Source organism: Anas acuta, chromosome 12 (assembly GCF_963932015.1).
Source record: "Anas acuta chromosome 12, bAnaAcu1.1, whole genome shotgun sequence".
Classification (NCBI taxonomy): Eukaryota; Metazoa; Chordata; class Aves; order Anseriformes; family Anatidae; genus Anas; species Anas acuta.
In genome coordinates this window covers 3,201,559-3,221,906 of record NC_088990.1, presented here as the reverse complement: position 1 = coordinate 3,221,906, position 20,348 = coordinate 3,201,559, and the positions used below count along the sequence as shown (strand labels likewise).

Below are 20,348 nucleotides of genomic sequence, written 5' to 3'. Positions count from 1 at the left end.
CAGTGTCCATCAGGGCTGGGTTTATAGGATGCAGCCACCCCCACCTCCCATAACCAACTCTCGGTCAGTTAAACCATCACGTGCAAACCTGGTAGGGAAGGGACACCAGCCCGAGCACAGGCAGGGAGGAATATTTCTGCCCTTTTGATCTTTCCCTGCTGCACTTGCTTTCCTTCGCATTGTAGATGTTTAAAGAGGATATCAGGCTAATATTCCTGGCCTTGAAAGCCCAGGCTGACCTCAGCTAGCAAGGGGAACAGTTCAAAGCAGAGCCGGGATGACCACTGGGATCTGATAATGGCTGCAAGATTGAGGTTGTCCCACCAGAAATCTCCCGGCTGCTGGTCACATCTCAGGCTCAGACTTAAGAGAATTTGAGCACGATGAGCTTTTATACACCTCCTCACTGCCAAGCATCACAGAAATAGTGCATCTCCCTCCCTGTAGTACTTTTCCTAAGATATCATTCAGGAATAAATAGCCACTGAGCAGATTTCTTTTTGCTTCTCACGCATTCCTGCAGGATGGTGGTGAGCTCAGCTCTCCACAAGTGCAAGGAGAAGGAACGGAGTTAGAAGATGTCGTGAAGTGGTGTCAGCGAAGGGCAGAGATAACAGGAGTGACCCGATCACCAGGAACAACCCCGGCGACAGTGTTAATTGAGTGTAAGCTGCACTTTCAGAGCTACACAGAAGCTTAAGCCCATTTATCTTTTCAAGGGATTTAAAGGCCTAAGAGCTTTGGGAAATGGCACGGACAGGACGGGAAAGTTCAAATCACCAACTGCAACTTCCAGGCGCTGTTAGCAGGGATTGACCCGTCTGTGTCAACCCCACACAGTGCCTTGCCAGGCAAGACTTGCTCACCTGCTCTCTCTGGCATTCCCTGGGCTCCTTGAGACTTTTTCTTCAACCCAAACAAACATAACCCCTTGAGTTTCTCTAGCACATGATTTCATCCCGATCCCGTAATACTGGATTCTTCCTGAGCCTGGAGACAGAGAAGATTGCTTTGTGGTACGGCGTGCTTCCTGACCTAGAGCAAGAGCTCTGCTGAAATACCTCCTTCTGCATCGTCTGAGAGGCTACGCAGGATAAGCAGAGTCTGGGGAGGCAGGAGAAATGGAATTATAGGCTTGTGAAATGGACACTGACAAAAAAAAAAAAGAAATGAAGTGCTAAGCTCACTCAGAGGCCGTCTGTGTTTAATCCAGTCATCAGACAGTCTCTGTTTAACTAAATATTTGATTTCAGAATTGAGCCTGAATCATTACTGGCAAAGGTTTCAAGCTCCACAGGTCCCTCTAACAAGCTGCTCCTTCTTGGGAGCCCTGCAAGGAGGTGAATACAGCCTTTGAGGAAAGTGATGGATCCTTCCTCAGGCTTCCAGAGCGGGTCTGTGGAGTGCCGTTAGGTTTCCAGTGTCTCTGAAAGCTTCGTATGTTTGACTGTTGGAAGCTACAGGGCTGGTGTTTGTTTGTGTGCATTGCTGGGACATTCCCAGAGGAGTTTTGGCTTCGCAGCATGTCCCAGCAACAGAGTTATCAAAGGAAGCACCAAAAATAACCTAGCCTACAGGACAACTCAAAGCCTGGCCCAAATAAAAAAAAAAAAACAAATCAGCTGGAGCCACACATGAAGACATGCAGACAGAGTCCAACCGTGGATTCCATGCTGCTGGGACATGTCTGAAGGTGCAGTTTGCAAACCAGGACACAAAATCTGTACATTTAGTTTCTCTCACCCACAGCAAGGACATAAAGTAGCACAAACACACAATGCCCCATGGCATCACACCAAAGGGCCCAAAGGAACTGATTTGAGTGCTTCCACGCAGATCCCTCGGTGGCTACCCCGGCACCTTGTGCTGTTTGACACCCAGCCGTGTAATGACAGTCCATTAACACAGGACGAGGAATGTGGTCGGCCCCTCTCCCACGCAGCATTTAATTTCCTGACCGTGGCAGCAAATGCCAGAAAAGACAACCCTCCAGGGCAGGAGGCTGCTCCCTGAGCCGGGCTCCCCCGCTGTGGGCAGCTCCAGGGAAGCAGAGGCTTGGCTTCCCGGGCTGCAATCAGCTGCAGGCAGGAGGAGTCACCTTCCAGATTTGCTTCCAAAGGAAATAAATTCAAGTCCGATCTGCTAAACCTTTTGGTAAGCAACTGTTTCTGCATAAACACATGCTGGTTTGTGGGCTGCGTTACATGGTTAGCTGCAAATCTGACTGACTTTAAAAATCACTGTGTATACAACCGAACCAGAGGGCAAACAGAGGTGCGTTTTAAAATGGCATGGATTTAAACGGCCTGACTCATGATTTCTGAAAGCTGGAGATTGAAAATAATGATTATCCTAAACTAACACATAAAAACTGGGCACAAATGGCTATGTCAGAGAGCTTCACTTCTAAGCAAGAAAGAGCACGAAGCCAACTTAGATTTCTTCATGTGAAATAAAGTCAAAGACCTTTCTGAAGACGGGGTCGGTATCAGACGTATATTGCAAAAAGAGCTCAAGTTATCACCTCCCCCTGTCATCTGTTATGGCACAACATTAGAGGGAAAATCCAAGTGCTCTTTTAGGTCTGTTAGCTAATAAATGGATCGCTGGGCAAGTGTTTAACGCTGTTAATAAATCCCTGCAACATTCTGTACTCGGTGTCAGCAGAAAGCCTTCATCCCTTCCACACCTGAACACAAACCTATTTGGGAAGGATGGAAGGAACTGCCTACACTGCTTTTTTTCTGCCCGCTGCAAACACCCAAGCCCACAGATGCAAACTTCCAGTATGTCTGTGCTCCTGCTCTTCTGAGATCAGCATTACTCCCAGATCACTCCCAGCTGATTCAAGTTCTGGGCCAGGTGCAGACAATGATGCTAACAGTGGCAGGTTAAATCTGGACAGCTTTCCATCCCCAGGTCTCTCACAGCATAAGGAAAGAGTGGCAAGAGCCAGAGGTGCCACCCAAGGCTGGCATGTTGCTGGGCCAGGCCCAGTACCTATATACAAGCAGGGATTATTGCCTGCCCTTTTCAGAGCTGTTTCCCCAGCCCTCAGGCACTAGGGTACCCAGTGGGGAAGGCTCAGCCCTTCGCAGTCATTCCCGCTGGCGCCGCTCCAATTTGTCTAAGACACTTAAATATTCATCACGAGAGAGCAAGCGTCCGTCTAGCCGGGTGCGCAGCCTCCTCTCGAGGGAGACAGGACACCTGCCTTCTACACTCCCTGCTCCATCAAATCATTAATTATTTAAAATAACAGGAAAGGGCAAGAAAAACTCTCTGCACCAGACAAGCTTGCAGCCTGCTGTTTGCAGTACTCTCTGGGGTCCTGTAGAGATCAGGGTTTCCATCTCCCCTCAGGCAGAGGCAAGGATCAAACCCAGCTTTTCTTTCTCCCAGGGGAGGATGCTCTACCAGAAGGGCTTCCCCTGGACCCAGACAGCCCTTATGTTTGCTTTTCCTACCAGAGAGTGATTTTTTTTTTTTTTAATTGAATTTGAACAAAAGGAAAACAAAACACAAATCCAAAGCTCTAAGACCAGCAGCTAATCACAGACCCCCACGCACAATCTGTGACTGTTCAGGAGCTCGGGGTCCACTGGGGCGAGAGGCAGCGCTCTCCATCTCTCCATTTCTCAGCTGCAGCCCCTGCCGGTGGTCCCTGCAGCAAAACAGCTGCATCAGTGCAGCGCTTGGCTGCACAGCCCTCAGCAGCACGCCTCCGATGAGATGGAAACCGATGGCTCAGCCCAGCACTGAAGTTAGTTCTGGTGTCTCTGCACAGGGTGTAGCTGCGCCCACAGAAGGATTTTTCTCTATGAGCAGAGGTCTTTACATCTCCACATCCCTCTGGATACTGATTTGGCTTTGGGCCTGCCTCACTGCATCTCTCTGTGCTCTCTCTCTTGCAGCAGAAGGGCCCCCAGGACAGTGGTGTCCCCCAAGACTGGCCTGAACCAGGGAGCTACAGCCTGGAGTTCCTTGCTCACAGCAAATCGCGGCAGGTAAACAGCACTGGCACCCTCGTGTGGTCGCTGTGATTGCGTGCTCTCACCCAAAACCGGCGGTCCAGCAGGGCTGCAGAGCACAGGGAGATGACTCCTCGGAGGATTCCTTCTGAGGAGGGGAGAGGAGCCCAGGACAAGGGTGAAGTCTGACAGACCGACCGGTTGGCATGGTACAGGGAGCGAATGCAAACCTGGTGCTGCAGGGACTAAGCAGAGAAATCAGAGTTGCAGGGCTAGAAGGGTCCTTGCAAGATCACTTCTATCCTGAGATGGGCCCCTGTGACCAGCTGCAGAGAACCTCTTATGGATTTGAAGGCCAGCAAGCACCACCATTTCCTCAGTCAAGCCAACATGCCACTCAAGGTGTTACCCCATATTAAAGACATATTTAATACCCCATATTTAATACCCCATATTAAAAGACAAGACAGACTGCAAGCAAACACAGGAAAGCCTAGAAAATGTAAAGAGATGTCATTTAAGTAAAAAAACACAGTGTCAGAGTTCTTCACAGCATCTGCCCACACTCCTTGTACCTCTGAGCAGGCAGGGCCAGCAGGCAGGATTTAGCAGACAGGGTGAAAGCTCCAACATGCAGCCCTCAGCTAGGTGATTTTAACTTTTTTCAATGCTAAGTTGTTGGAAATAGGGGGTGAGAGGAAGGCGAGGAAGGAATCTGGGACACCTTTTGCCAGCAGAAGACGTAAGAGGTGATTTGACAAGGTCTGGGTAAAGCACACTGAACTGGGCAAGCTCTGAACCCTTTGAGTCTACCAGCGGGTTTCCAGGACGGGTCAGAGGCTGCCTGCCACCAGAGGCAGTTCCTGCAGTGCAGTCTTGCTTAGAAATGTCTGCTTTATGTAAACCGACAGCTAGGACCTTGCTTCAGCAGCAGCTGTATCTCACCACTGATACAGACCTCAAACAGCGAGCATCTCGCTCCTGAGGAACAGCCACCAGCTGCTCAGACACATCCCACAGAACACTCGTGTGCCACATTTACCCCCAAAATTAGATATGGCAAGAAAGCTGTGAGGGTCAGACCCACTTCAGAGACCTTCTACAGGCTAAATTGAAATGGCTGTGGCAGAAAGAGCAGCTCCCACGTAGCTTCAGGTGAGAAGTGCTGCCAGAGCAGTCACTGCCTGGCACTTGTGAAAAGGCAGCAGCATCTCTCCACCATTCTGCATGGTGGTGGGACATCACTGACAGGACAAGCACCCAGTTTTGTGGTTTCTTGGTACTCACCCACAAATCGGCTGCTTTGGGCCCTGTTTTTTTTCCACTTACCTCAAACCTCTGCAAGACAGATCTGATCCTTTCCCAGCCTCAGCTCAACCAGTGCCCGCTTGCTTCCTCCTAGAATTATAAAAACAGAAAACAAAATCAAAGACAGAACCAGAATGGATGTTGAAATAGGATAATATTAACTAAAAACCTGTGTGAAGAGCACTTTTACCCCCTTCTGCACCTCCTGCTGAGCCTCGGCCATGTGGTGTGAGCCCCTAGAAAGTGCCAAACCTAAACCTTACTTTCAGATAAAATAAAGCAACCTACCCCATGTTTTCCACAGAATAGAAATCCCTCTGCCCCCAAATCAGCTTGGAAACAGAATTTAACCACCCACAGCCCCCAAGTGAAGGCACTGAATCACCCTGAGGTAACAGGCGGCGCTGGCTGAAGGAGCGATCATGCGGCACCCTGACTGAAGCGTTGGTAGCAGGATTTGCCCCTTGAAGTCATCCCAAAAAGTCATATTTTAAATATAAATACATAAATACAATAAATAAAAAGCAAGGATTTAAGAAACGCTGCCTGCTGACCCAAGGCCCCCTTCCTCTCTCCCTGTCACGATGAAACAAATCGGCTGGCTGCTCCACTATCCAGTGCAACCCCCCCAACCCGCGGCGCGCGTGGAAAAGCAGCTTTATTGCATTTTATTTCTCTTTAAACACCACTTCAAACAGCCGCTCGGCGGCGGCGTGGCAGCAACACTCGGCCCGCCCGTCAGGCGGCGGAGCCCCGGCCCTCAGCCCGCCCGGGAGGCGGTGGTGGTGGCGGCGGAGGGCGGCTCGGGGCCGCGGCATGGGGGATGAGCTGGCCTCGGAGGCCGACACCCGTGAGTGGGGTCCCGGTGGGGAGGAGGCGGCAGACACCGTGAGGGGGGGGGACTGAAGGCGGCGACACCGACCCCGGCCTCCCCGGGCCCGCTGCCGCCCTCCGGGGGGCGGCTGAGGTGGGAGGGGGGCTCCCGGGGGGTCCCTGCGGGTGCCCCTCACGGAGCCACCGCCCCCCATGCCGGCGGTGATTTTAGGAGCTTTTTAAACCCAGCTCGAATTCCCCTCTGCTATCGCCCCCCACCTCCTGGGAATAAATGGTGTAAAGATTAATAAAACGTGCGGCTCCCTTCAGAAATAAGCGGGGTGGGTGTGGAGGAATGGAGATGGCTTTAGCCCCCGCAGCGCCCAGGTAACACCAGTGCTCCCAGTTCGGCCTCTCAGCCTCCAGTCACCGGTGTTCCTGGGGTGTCTTTGTGTCCCGCAGGCTCTGGTGGAGCCCAGCAGGTGCTTTTAGCATGTTTCTGTGCATTCATTTCTTCCCCTTTGCTGCCTTTTAAAATCTCTTATATAATGCAGTGCCTGCGAGCTGGTGCATTGCACCGAGCAGGAAGCATTTAAATTGTGCTCGGCGTTGTTTGGGATAAACGAATCCATATTCATTACCACAGGATATGAAATACCCCAAAATCCAAGCTCGAAAGAGTGAGAGGAGCTGCTAAATACGTACCAAAACGTTTCTTATCGGTGGGTGTGTGGCACACCTGCATTTACAGGGCTCATTTCCACAGTGTAGGTGCTAAGGAGGAAGCCCGGCCCGTTGAGGTGTTTCCCATATGTCGCTGAAAACAAACAAATTTCAGCTTCTACACCCTGAGCGATGAAAGGTTTGTTATTGCATCGTGGCAGGTGGATGAAAGAGTAAGTCGAGTGACGGTTCGGCTTCTCCTGGCAGGGCTGCCGGGGTTTTGTGGGCTCATAAAACACAGGAACGCGTTTCTGCCACCTGGAGAGATGTGATATTTGCTTAACCGAGACCTAGAGTTTACTCTACAGAATGGAGATAAGCACATGGAAGTCGTGTGTAGACATTGGTATTAATAATTTGTGTAAACTCCACATATTTCCAGGTTTTCTCTCAAATTAAGTTTCTCTGCTGCCCTAGTAATCCACAGTAGGGTTGCCTTTTTTTCTGCACCCTCCAGAGAGGTGGGGTTGTGCTATTTAGACAGAAAATCTCTTGTTTATCCTCTGAATGTGATGGGACAGGGACAATAAAATGTTTTGATGGCTTTTTATGGCTTGTGGCTAGTGTCTAGTTGATAACGTTTTCTCAGTATTAATGAAGTGTTATGCCTGTAGGTTTGCAGCCCCATAGAATTAGCAGAAGATGTTCACAAGTGGATTATGCATCAGATAATGCTAAGGCAGAGGCTTATCCTTATCTAGATCAGCAGTGAAGCAAGTGGAATTACTTGGATTTACACAGCTGAGAACCTGCCTGGCATCGTTTGCCTTTCAGCATCCTTCGACTTCATCCATACAGATGAACTATCTGAGCAAAACCGTCCCCGCCTAGGCCAGCTCTTTGCCTCTGCTGAGTCTTCTGGGGGTTGATTTTTGGTGAGGGCAGGCAGCCTGCTTGCTCCTGCAGTCCTCGGGCTGTGGGAACCTGTGGAGAGCAGAGCTGCTTGAGGCTTGTTCTGCCTGAGCGTAAGCAGAATGAATTTGCTGATGCTCTGCGTTTGCAGTGTGAATTTGGATTTGGTATTCAGTGCAGTACTCATAGCTGTTCACCTTTTCACAGGCAGGGACACCTTTTGTGTTACAGAGCAAAGGACAGAGGCCAGGTGTGCTCACAGATATTGACAATCCTGTGCAATCCTGTAAGGAATCGAGAAGTGCTTATAAAGACAAGGTTTGAAAGTGAGGATGAGGTGTGTGTGGCAGCAGCAAGAGTGTGATTGAAGAGTCATGTATAGACTTATGTTTGGCTTAAAACCTGAACAGATTTGGTTGACGCAAGCATGTATTCTTCACCGGGGAGAAAACAAATGAAGGTTGCTTTGATTCCCCACTACACTCAAACTGCAGCCTGAGATCTGGAGAAGAAAAGAAGGGAGCAGAGTGTCTGTGCCAGCTCTCCAGCAGGATGTGACAGGCTGAGGGTCCTACTCAATCCCTTCTCTAAAGAATTCCCCAAAAGCATTAGGGCAGAGACAGAGTCCAACAAAGACTGGCAGCAACCTTGCCAAAAACCTTGAGAGCCTCCCTGTCAGGCCGCAGCAGGCCCAGAATCGCGTTGCCCTCATTTCTTGGCAGGAAGGTTTGTTCGATCAAGGAGAAGATTGCTGAGGCAAGGCCCAGCACGGAGAGTAAACACCCTTAAATTGTGCCTAGCTGTGCAGGACAAATACTGCCATTTGTGTAAATTATGTGCAAGAACTGCCACAGTCTATTAAGAGATGCAACACTAATCACAGCCAGACTGGAGGTTGTGTGCTGCTCGGCTGATTTGGCTTGCAAGGCAGCAGGACCACATGTAAGGGCATCTTTGTAGAGCAGCAGGGTGTAAATGGAAGGATGGAGGGAAGGGTCTATGCCTTTTGCTGGAGTCCTCACACCAGCTCTGGGCCTTGGCAGATAACAGACCTCAAATCAAAAGGTTTGAGGGCAAAAAGACCTCACATCAAAAGCTTTTGGGGCTAGAACAAATCCATGCAAACAGGGGACACTGAATTAGAAGAGAAACTGGTAGAACAGGAGGAGCACTGATGTGGCACAGGGCTGCTCAGGGAAGGGGAGACAGTGGGAGAAGACGAATCCAGCAGGCATGCTAGCATTAATAGGGCTGAGTTTCTTCCTGGGAGAATATTTCTGCAGTCTGCCTTCCCTGAAGCCACTAGGGCTGGCGAGCTGAAGGGGAGGTTTGTTGGGGCATGCTGCTCCGTGCCTGCTCTGTTTTAATGCCAGCTCTTCTGTCTCTGCTGCAGTGCTTCATTCAGAGAAGGAGTTCCACGATGCAGCAAAGCGCAATGACACGGCCAGGATGGAGGAGCTCATCAAGAGAGGGGTCGACATCAGAGCCAAAAACAACGTGAGTCCTCAGTTTTCCCACCTCCAAGCTGCAGGAAGCGCTGAGGGTGTGTTTGAGAACTGCAGCTCCGAAACACTACCCTCCTCATTAGCTGCTCAATCGGCCGAAGCTTTAAAATACACTTCCCAGTGCCAAATAGGGCCTGTGGCAACTGGGCAGTTTCACAACACTCTGAAACTCAGAGCTTTGGCATCTGGGCCAGACTGGGAAGTTGCAAGCACCGAAGAAGGATAATAATTCATGGTTCCCAGTGGAACCAGTGTGCCAGATACACGTGGCTGCAGCAACTGGCTTTGATTTGGCTGTCTCTGTATGCCGAGGCTGTGGGACTGATTAGCTCCTGGTGCAGATCTCCCAGTGTTCATCAGTAGGTACCTGGATATATGGGTTTGCACCAATCCATCCATCTGTGGGCAATGATACTTCACACTCCTGTGGTGTCACTGTGGTCCACAACTGTAATTTCTAAGTAGAAGGTGACTATCAGAGGTCACTGCCTGACAGCAGAGAGAGAAGAGAGAGGGCTATAGCCAAAGAAAACCCAGTATGGTGCGGGGAATTCTGGCTTTCTGGATGGCAGATTTGGGTTTGCAGGGAGGGTGGTGGATACACGTGCATTGTGCATACATCAGCCTCACCTCTCTCCTTCCTTCTCTTCCAGACAGACCGAACTGCCCTGCACTGGGCCGCGGGAGCAGGGAACGTGGACGCTGTGCGACTGCTCCTGGACCACGACGTGCCAGTGGATGACGAAGACAGTGTATGAAGGCAGATCTCCCTTGTCTGTTCTGCAAATGTGTTCTGTGTTGGGAGAGTGCTGAGGGCTGGGTGCTGCGTTACGGGCTGCACCTTAGTCCTGAGGGGGTGGCACAAGGTATTGCAGTACTTGGGAAGCTGTGACCTCCCTGCAAAGAAGGTGCGGTGACTTTTTGGAGCAAGCCTGGTTTTAGGGTGCCTCTGTGCATTGTCTTTTGGCCTTTTCCCTGCATGCACAGTGACCAGGAAGTATTCTGGGAGAATGTGAGGTTTTATGTATAGCACAGGGGTGCTTGGCTTCTTCTGGTCATGTTGGTGAGGCTTGTAGGAAGGCCGTGACAGCCTGCAAGATCTCTCTTGCCTGAAACCATTGACTAGGAAGTGGAAGATAAGAGGCAGGTCTCTGCTCTGCTGCTGAGACCATCGGTGGCAGGAATAATAGTAATTGAAACTGGTGGCTAAAAAAAGAGAGAGAAATAAAGATATTTGGGAAGCTTCGTGAGCAGCTTCCCTCTGGGGTGAGGATGGTGGTGGTTTGCAGTTTAGTTACCGGTATTTCTCTTCTCTTCTGCCCAGTTTGGAATGAATGCCCTCCTCCTGTCTGCATGGTTCGGCCACCTCCGCGTCCTGCATATCCTCGTCAATGCTGGGGCAAAGATTAACTGTGTCAATAAGGTGAGAGAATCGCCATACCTGGGTTCATCATGCAGAGCCAGAGAGAGGTTTACCTATTAGCTAAAGTAATCGTGTGTGACAGCATCTGCTGCAGGGGCTGTCATCTGTACTTCTGCCTTGTAGGGTGACCTTGGGTGAGGTCATCTTCACCTCCAAGCCTAGATTTATTCCTAAAACAGTTGTGATAATTGTAGCTACAGGGGTGTACACGGCTTCCTCAGCTCACATTTGGGCAGTGCTGCCATGGAAGGTGTTAGAGAACTGCTAAATGGGTTTAGGAAATCAGAAGTCCATGCATTTTAAAATAAACCTTGGTTGAAATGAGCATTAATACTTAAGAGTCATAACGTGCTGTCTGCAGCATGAACTAGTTTAGCCCTGGAGGTGCAGGGAGACATCACATCACTTTGCTAACCAGAATAGGTTGTTAAAAGAGCTTGTCCTGCAGCCTTTGACTTGCTAAACAAACTGGCCTTTATCTCCTCTCCAGCACGGCAGGGGCCTCCTGCACTGTGCGGCTCAGAGGGGACACATCCAGGTGATGGAGTTCATCATGGAGGACCTGGAGGACGTGCATGTGGATAAGACAGACAAGGTGGGAAGGCTCTTCACATGTTTATTTCGCTAGATCTCATCTTGCTTTGCTGAGCTGAGCAGGAATGTTGCCCTTTCTTATAACCAAGGGTAACCCTCTCCCAGCATATTCCAGAATTGGCTGATCTGTTCCTGAAGGCAACGTAGGAACACACTTGTGTTGCTAAATGAAGCAACACAAGATCTGCCTTTCCACAGAAGTGGTTTTGACTCACTTGGTAACTCGAGTCTCAGATACTAATTACCTTTTTTTATCCCTGGTTGCTATTAGTAAACTTTTAATCATCCTCTATTTATGTGAAATTCACACTGAAAAGATCTCCTTTCCCATGTTTTGTTAGAGTGCTTGGGGTTGTTAGCACCAGTGGGTTAGCACCAGTCTGTTCAGCTTATTTTGTTAGGTTTGTTTAAAGTAACTCAGAATGAAAGTTAACTGCAGAATAAAAGTTAACTGATTTTGAAGTGTAGCACTTTTCCCCTATGTGGACACTAACCATGCTGAGCAACAGGGTTATTGCCAAAGGCATTATTGTATTGCTGGCAGCAGATGATGTGATCTTGTGCTTTCTGAGACTTGCTTGGAATGCATTTCTTTCTGTTTCTTTTCAAAGATGGACAAGACAGCGTTTCACCTGGCTGCAGAGTATGGGCAGCTGGAAGTGGTGGAGTTCCTGATTCGCCAGGGTTGTTCTCACAATGCTAAAGACGAGGTATGAGCATAAGAACAAGGGAATATAAAGTCCAAGGATCAGAGGATGTGAGAGTCAGGCATGGGATACCAAATGAGGCCAGTGCAGGTTGTCAGTGGTTGTACCTGGTTGTGGTATGTCAGGGCTTTTCTTCCTCATCCACCTGCAACCCATTTGCACCTCAGTCCGTGTAGGATTTCTCTCCAGGACTTTTCAGGCAGATAAATGGCCAGCCAGGTGGGCCATGCTGTGGTTTAAGGTAGCTGGGTTTCTTGCCTCCCTGCTGCTCCTATTACAGGACTGTTTCAGACTATTACTACTGGTTACAACCTCCTCTTCAGTCACCCTGGGTATACTCTGTGCAAAAGTGTCTTGTATGAACACTCAGTCCAGAGATACATATCTATGCATGAAGTGTATATATATAAATATATATGTAAGAAGTGGTGTTTGCTTTCAGGAAAAGAATACAGCATTGCATTTAGCTGCTAAAAACGGACATCTCTCAGTGCTGCAGAAGATTGTAGATATCGGGGTGGACCTTGATGAGAAGAACTTAGTAAGTACATTTAAACAAATTGAAAATCACATCAATACTGCTCTTTCTCTCTCTAGAAATACTCTCCTGCCATAGTCATCAGGCTAAATGGTTACTATTGAGGTTTAGAAGGTAGCTGATTTTATCTAAAATGTATGTTTATAAATGGAGGTTACACTTGCAGAGTATCAGTGAAAAGCAACATCCTTCTTGAACTAATATCCAATTCTAAAGTGTCTCATTTTTTTCTTACTGTACCTGCAGAGCTACCTTATCACTCTATTATCTCAGTTTTTCTCCCTGACCCTTGTACATTCAAGTGCCTAAATGGTTATTGAATGTGTTTTAAACTAAACTTCAGTGTGCTTTGTAGTATTGACTTAGCCACTGAACATATGGTCCTTCTGTTTGAGATCTCTCTTTGAGAGATCCGCTTCAAAAAAATCTGTGGCTAGAACACAGTTAATGACTTAGATAGCAAATATTGGCTTAGTAAAGTATTTATTCCACAGCACACTCCCAATTAAGTTTATCAGCAATTTTTTTTGGGTACAGTCCTTGCAAAATATATTTGATTGCCACTAAGATCTGGGAGAAAATGGAAATTACTTACTTTGGTAACTGGTAGTATTTGTTACCCCAGAATAGCTGCCCTGTGTATAAGAGCAGCAATAACACAAGATTAATTCACTTAGGAATTCTGCTGGTTTCTGTTTTCTTGTAAAGAAATGAGCTCCCTCAGAAGGGGGGAGCAGTGGTTGAGAGCTAGGGGTTTCCAGTTCTGCATTTGTCTGTCTCTGAGATACTCTGGGGAAATAGTTTGTCTTCAGTGCCCATGTGAAATCAATTGGATATCTCTGGCCCTCAGTGTTGGTATTTTAACATGTGGATTCGGAAGATGGGGTAGAGGCTTGCTGGATCTCCTTTATCTTGGCCTTGCCTACAGAAGAGCTGCGTGCCTCCTTTTTTGCCTCTCTCACCCTGCCTTGTTCCAGGAAGGACTCACAGCTTTGCACCTGGCTGCTGAGGGTGGGCACTGTGACTGCGTGAAGCTGCTCTTGGAAGTAGGTGCCGATGTCAATGCCCAAACCCAGGTGAGCTCTGTGGAGGTGACTCCTTTCCCAGATGCTTTCTCTAGCGTGGCCACAGCACCTGCGGTGCCTGTGCAGCCGTGTGGGAGCAGCCAGCAGCTTGTGCAGGGTTAGCTTCAAGCTTGTAGTCGCTTAAGTCTCCAGCAAGAGCCTTGAGGTCCCAGAGGCTAGTCCCACTCTGTAGATTCCTTTCCACTCCTGATGCGTGACAGGGCACTTGGAGAAATATCTTAGATTTGGGAAAATCTAAATTTCCTAGCTGGAAGAAATAGAGAAAAAAAAAATAGAGCAGGGAGTGCAGAGGAAAACCCACACGGCTTTGTACGAAGAGGTGGGTGAAGCTGCCCTGGGACCAGGGGGCTATGGAGATGATAAAGTTGCCAGTTCTGGGGCACGGGGCTGGTGCAGGAGGGAAGCAGGGATTTCTCTGGGGGGATATCTCAGGGATATCTCTGCGTAGTCTGTAACAGCTACAGCTTCTGAGAAGAAGCCCTAATATTTGTCTCTTCTGATATGCCTCTCAGAAGAAAATGAACTGCCTTCATTATGCAGCACTGCACGGCTACGTGGAGATCGCCAGGACCCTTTTGGATGCAGGAGCCCACGTAGATGCTGTTAACCATGTAAGTAAGTCCCGCTCCTTGCTCTCATCACTTCCTAATAAGCAAAGCCGGTTTGTGGAGCTTTACAAGAGCACAAAACAACTCTGCAAGGACCAGTGCTGCTGTGGGGTCTGTGCTTATGGGGAAATATCCCTAGTTCTCCCCGAGTCCAGGCTTGCAGCTGTCTTACTGTGGACGTTGTAGGCACAGCACAGTCTTTTTGATGCCATGAGGTGAGCTCTTCCTAAGCACAGCATCTTCTTTCCACAGCAAAACGCGTCAGCGACCCACATTGCAGTGCTGCAGAACTTCCCAGCAATGGTGAAACTCTTCATCGATGCGGAGTGTGACCTTGACATTCCAGATAATGTAAGCCTGCAGCTCCTGTTTTTTTGTCTTTGAAATGTGAGTCCATTTTGTGGAGGATTTGATCACCTTAGGGACAGGATTAAAGAGGAGTGCTTTAAAACGGGGAGAAGCTTGGAGCACAACTGAGGAAACATGAAGCCTGTGAAATGATTTTGAGTGTTGCAGTGAGGTCATCGCTTGATAGCTCTCAGCACATGGGCTGTGCCATGTCCCTGGGACCCGTGTACAGAGACATTGCATAAGCAGACTCTCTCCTCCCTGCTGGAGTCAGATGGGAAAAAATTCAGGCCAAAAGATATTCTGTAAAATGTTTTGGAGACTGAGAACGGGAAGCAAGCCCTGGAGGTAGCTGGTTGTCTTGCCAGATTTTAATTCTGTGAATGAGTGGCTTTGTTAACAAATTTGTAGCTTGTTTGTAACGTTTTGGTTAATTTTCTTCTTTTTTTGTGGCGATGTTCTCTCTTCATGCCACCATAAAATTGCCACATATTGTGTTTGATTTTAATTTTTTCCATTGAATAATCCCAAATTGCGTACAGATTACAATGCATCCAAATTAAACAGGCCCTGTGTCCCCAGAACAAAGAATTGGCACAGAACCTTTCTTGCCTTGGCCAAGCTATCTGCCTACAGAAAATGTTTAAATAACAAGAAATGTTATATTCCTATAAGTGACCCCAGGGATCTTTATGGAACTGAAGAGCTTCCTTCTTCAGACTGAAGTGTTATCAGAAACCACTCAGTGCTGGTGCTAGTCCAGGGACAAACCAGTTCTGCTCAGCCCGAGGAACCCAGCTCCAGTTCAACGTTGGAGTTTGCTTGGTCCTCAGCTAAAAAGGGAGGGAGGGGAATGAGGGCAGAGCTGACTGTGTTCTTCCAAAGCTTCCTTCTGGTATTGTTCTGCCCTATTTTCCAGCCTCACATTTGTCCCCTCTGAAGTTTAATCCTTTCACCCTCCTTCTGCAGAGGCAGCAGACCTCGCTCCACATCGCTGCAGAGCACGGCAGGCAGGACATTGCTGAGATGATTCTCATTGCAGGAGTCAATCTGAAGCTGACAGACAAGGTAATTGTCTCTGTGGGTTGAACAGATTCCACAGGGGTACGGAGGGAAAATAGAGACGGTCTTTACTGTTGTTTTTCCTAATTTTCAAGAAAGGCTACTGATAATATTAAAATATGGGAATTTCCAGATCTTGAAACAGCACAGAGTAGGTTATTTTGATGTGTTTTCCAGTAAGGAGACTGGTTGTTAGGAAGGCAGAAAACAGTTCACACAATGAGCAAACTTTTTTCCCAAAGTTGCTCCAGTTCCTGCTACTTCTGCTTTTGCTATTGCATACAATAATAACAAAGATATTATAGAGTAATGACAATATACCTCAGGGATCACAGTGCATGTTTTAATAGGTAAAAAGTATCTGGATAGTATAAATCTGGCACCAGTGTCCAGGATTTCTGTCCCTGAAATAAGAAAAAGGAACTCTAGAGGAATCATGCATGTTGTGTGCAGCCCAAAAGTCCCGTAGATGCCTGGAAAATGTTGAAGTGGGCTTGAGCAGAGATTAACGTAGTGTCTGCCATTTGCACCTGGGTTAAAGCACATGCAGACTCAAATATTAATATATATCCATCAGTTCATCCAAAATTGTGTTCACGTAAGGAGTGCAGTTACATTTTCATGGTCCTATCAGCTTCTCCTAGGAGACCATTTCTAATCATGCATATGTGGATCCTATAAAGTTAATGAGGCTGCATAAATCACTTCAGCTTCATGTGTCAGCAAACCTGCTGTGCAAAAGGCTATAAAAGGCCTAGGATTGCAGCGCTGAGCTGGTCCTTTGAAGATTCCATGTTCCTGGGTGCCTGAAAGCACACTGCAATCCAACTGGGGGTCACAGGGTATGTTCCCAGCCACTGCTGCCGAACTGACAGTCCCCCCATGGCAGCAGAGGAGATGCTGCAGAGCCTGGAAAATGACTCTCTGTGTCCTGCACACAGTAGCTTGAAGTTAACGCACATCTGAGACAATGTTTGCAGGTAGAAAATAGAGGTACAGCTAGGTACAATGCTCAATGGGCTGTGCTGCCTGCTGTTAGACTGCCAGGTGGGCATGGAGATTGAGCCTCCTGAGCGTGCAAGGTCTTTTCCAGCTCATTTTTCCCCTTCTAATTGCAGCAAGGAAAAACATCTTTGGATGTCGCTGCCCGAGGCAATCACATCAACGTGGCAGACATGATTATCAAAGCCGATCGGTTTTACAAATGGGAAAAGGTGAGCAGTGTATATCGCCATCTCCTGTGTTTTACAGGGTGGATGTAGCTTATCCTCTCCCCTGAGATTCCACATTACCAACTGCAAAATGACATCCTGACCTCAACTTTCATTTTAGATAAACAAAAGCCCTCACCATGTCAACTGCAGCTACTTAAGACACTCCTTATTTTTAGAAAAAAAAGCCTCTGTTGTTAAAAGCCTCAGGCTGTGCTGAAGGGAACAGGGATTTTCAAAGATTCTTTGGCAGTTGTTCCAAAAGCCCTGTAGAAGAGGGTGTGGTATCATTATTTCTTTTTCCCAGAAGGAGAAAATGAAGCTCTGAGCAGGGAAATGCTTGGGCTGAGGTCACCAACTGTGACCTTGGGGGTTTCAGCAGCAGAGAGGAGACAGCTCACCTCTAATCTCCCATGAGCTGAGTGATCATTTCTTGTTGGAGTCATACAACCAACTTCCTTCTCAAACTTCCCCCCAGCTGGGGCTGTTCCTCCTGTGTTTCCCTGTGTGGCACAGCAGTGTCTCCAGCACATAGGATGCAGCTGCTCATCTGCCTTAACCCCTGAACTGAAACCCTACCTACCCCAAGCCTGTGTCCAACATGATCTGAGCAGAGGGCACAACACAAGCACAGCCAAACACCTCATTCCTTGTGTTTATAGGACTTTGTGCAACCCCCAATACCAGGAAAGACAATAGTCTAGAGGGGAAGGAAAGGAAGGTGGCACAGGCCCAGCCTCGGAAGTAATACTGGGTATCAGGGCCTTGCACGGGCTTCTCAGACAGCCCCTAGGCAGAGTCATTTAGCCTCTTTGCAGTCTGGCATGTGAAGGAGGTGAGCGTGTGAAGTTTAATTAAATTATTCTGCATACAAGTCCCTGATAAAAGGCACTGTAGAAACGCAAATTGTGATTCGAATGGGCTTCCACAGCAAAGCTGCTATTAACAGATTTGTTAACACACATGGTTAGAGTGAAAAAGACAATAGAAGAAATGTTTCACACCAGAATGAACTCACAGCGACCTGCAGAGCTGAGGATGTGGGAGATAGCAGAACGACAGGTACGGAGGAGGTCTCATTAACACCAGGAGGGCACGTGCAGGTCTCGGTCCAGGAAGCACGATGATGGGCTGATAATCAGTAACACTGACACAACAGAGCATTGCTGTCCCAGCTGCACTGAGATCAGCAGCCAAGGAAACAAGGCAGACCTAGAGCAGATAAACTGCATCTTGTTCTCATGTTAATCTCTTCACTGCCAGCAGGAAAACTCGATTACAGCCTAAAAGCAGCAGGACACTTCAAGTTGAATCTCACACAAAAGACCATGATAAGAATTCTGCAGTATCTCACACTGAAACTCCTGTTCTGGCTTTGCAGGACAACCTGAACAGTGACTCTGACTCCTGGGTGGCAAAGCACTTGACCTTTAAGCAAGACCACAGGGTGGAAACGCAGCACATTCGCTCAGTAATGTGGAGATTAGCTACTAAATACCTCAAACCTGGTGAATGGAAGAAGCTGGCACATTTCTGGAAGTTCACCGATGCACACATTAGAGCCATTGAACAACAATGGACAGGTATAAAACATTACCCAGGTATTTTTCATACTTCATGCATAATCCTCTTTAGAACTTCATGGATACCTTAGCAGGTTCAGAGTTTTGGAAGCAGATCACTGCTGGTGATCTGTCGGTCACCACAGGGGATCCTGTAGTTTGCACAATGCGAGCAAGGAACCATGCTCTGAAGGTGGAAATTCTGTATTGACATAAAAGGTTGTCTGACAAGCCCGAGTTCATCCATTGCCCACTCCACCAAGTTTAATATTAATCAGGTTGTGATTAATATTAATCACAACCAGGAATTAAGCCAGAATGTACTTTAGAGCTTTGTGGTAAAATCCAAAGCATAGGGGTACCCAAACTCAGTAACTCAGAAATCATCTCTAGAGCTATGGGCTGCGACGTGCAGGATTTGATTTGTGGCTTCATCTTGCCAGGTACTAAAAGCTACAGAGAGCATGGCCACAGGATGTTGCTTATCTGGCTTCATGGTGTGATCACAGCAGGAGAAAATCCAATCAAGGGATTGTATGAAGGTCTTGTGGGCATTGGAAGAAGGGATTTGGCTGGTAATGCTTTTGGCTTCCTTTGAATAGCACACACTAAGCACTAGCTGAATTCTGTTGTTTTACAACATACAGAAAAAAAACTTGAAAGAAACCAATTCACATGAGCTCAAAGGTGCTCCGCCCTGTCCCACCCCCTTACTACCACTCTATACATCATTTCTCTTCCCTTTTTTTGGTAAATTAACACATCCTTCCACAGCTTTAAGCCTTCTCTGCAGCAGGATACTTAACAGAGGGCAATAACCAGTAAAAACAGATCAAAGAGTTATCCTTTAGTAAACCTACAGCACCACTGAATGGTGTTGTAAGATATAACAAGATTTTATATATATATATATATATGAAAAAAGATGTGTAAGATATATCCACCCCTTAGAACTGAGAACGTTCTCTCCTCTTTTACAGAAAGCATTCGGAAAAAAGCAAATGCAGACTCTGCTTCTCCACGGAAGTGCACAGCCATGTAAAACTGAAGGGTAGTAGTGGCTCCTTCACTGATGTGTCATCAGTTGTCCTAAGAGCTACAAGAGAAACACTTGCTCTGTCACTTACCAGAAGGCAGCTGTAACTTAAGGGCTTCTTGTCATAAAAAGCTGGTGTCATTGCTGCTTCCTTCTTGGTCTGAAACTACAAGGATATCAGCAAACAGTAGCAGTCTAAAATGCCTCTTTAAAGAGAAGTGAGATTTTATTGGCTCTTCTCTATGTTCTCAATACTGTAATAAGAGCTAAGTCTCACTTGCCATAATGTGACCAAGTACCAGGATATACTACAAGATTTTATTGTAACTTGTTTGCAGTGTATTTTTGTATATGAATTTTTAACTGTCAATTTTATAAGCTTTTGTTTACAGGAATGTTCTTTACATACCTTTTTTGCCTCTTTTTTTTTTGTCTACCATGCGTATCTTAGATTTGTTTTTAACTTTCCTCCTAACTTGGGAGTTTGTTCAGCCAAGTCAAGGCAACTACTTGATCCTTAAGGACTGTGATCTTTAAAGAAAAAATGTATATCACTGTAATATTTATAAATCAAGTGAGTAATTTCTTTAATCCCTAGGTTGCCACTTGAAAATCTCCTTTACCTTAGAACATAGATAGCTCCACTCATCTAAGAGTAAGAGTGAACTTGAGACTACCTGAAGGCTGATATTCTTGTCCACAGCACTGCTGTGTGGATTTTACTGATTCAACTCAGAGGTTACCAGTGGTTATTTTACACAGCCTATGATAAGGACATACAATTTTCATAAACACCAATTTGTCTTTTAAGTTTTTGTAGTTTTAGTGTTTCAAGGGAAAAATAATATCTGTATTTCAATAAATCAAAATTCTAAGGTTAAATTTGCACATTGTGTCTTAGTCTTTATTAAAAATATTGACTAATTCTTACTCAAAGCTAACCCAGTGCAACCTTACAGCTATAACTGTTCGATACAAGAGGCAAATTCAAACAGAAGGTAC

At 47.2% G+C, this 20,348-nt stretch overlaps 1 protein-coding gene across 2 annotated transcripts; it reads left to right on the top strand.

Annotated features, from left to right (window-relative positions):
* Nucleotides 1–5,963: 5,963 nt before the first annotated feature.
* ANKDD1A (ankyrin repeat and death domain containing 1A) lies at nucleotides 5,964–20,234 on the top strand. Of its 2 annotated transcripts, none has more exons than XM_068696047.1 (15): nucleotides 5,964–6,129; nucleotides 9,061–9,164; nucleotides 9,826–9,924; nucleotides 10,497–10,595; nucleotides 11,086–11,190; nucleotides 11,801–11,899; nucleotides 12,339–12,437; nucleotides 13,412–13,510; nucleotides 14,032–14,130; nucleotides 14,380–14,478; nucleotides 15,445–15,543; nucleotides 16,656–16,751; nucleotides 18,130–18,331; nucleotides 18,754–18,885; nucleotides 19,291–20,234. In XM_068696047.1, the coding sequence occupies exons 1-15, from the start codon at nucleotides 6,096–6,098 to the stop codon at nucleotides 19,350–19,352; spliced, it is 1,527 nt and encodes a 508-aa protein (XP_068552148.1). In that variant the 5' UTR covers nucleotides 5,964–6,095; the 3' UTR covers nucleotides 19,353–20,234. The 2 variants fall into 2 exon arrangements, with proteins under 2 accessions (XP_068552148.1, XP_068552149.1); XM_068696048.1 differs by lacking the exon at nucleotides 5,964–6,129 and adding an exon at nucleotides 6,822–6,954.
* Nucleotides 20,235–20,348: the final 114 nt, after the last annotated feature.

Coding starts and splice junctions, on each gene's coding strand:
- ANKDD1A (XM_068696047.1), top strand. CDS start 6,096: ATGGGGGATGAGCTGGCCTCGGAGGCCGACACCC. Junction 9,165..9,825: donor ACATCAGAGCCAAAAACAAC/GTGAGTCCTCAG, acceptor CTTCTCTTCCAG/ACAGACCGAACTGCCCTGCA. Junction 18,886..19,290: donor TGGAAGAAGGGATTTGGCTG/GTAATGCTTTTG, acceptor CCTCTTTTACAG/AAAGCATTCGGAAAAAAGCA.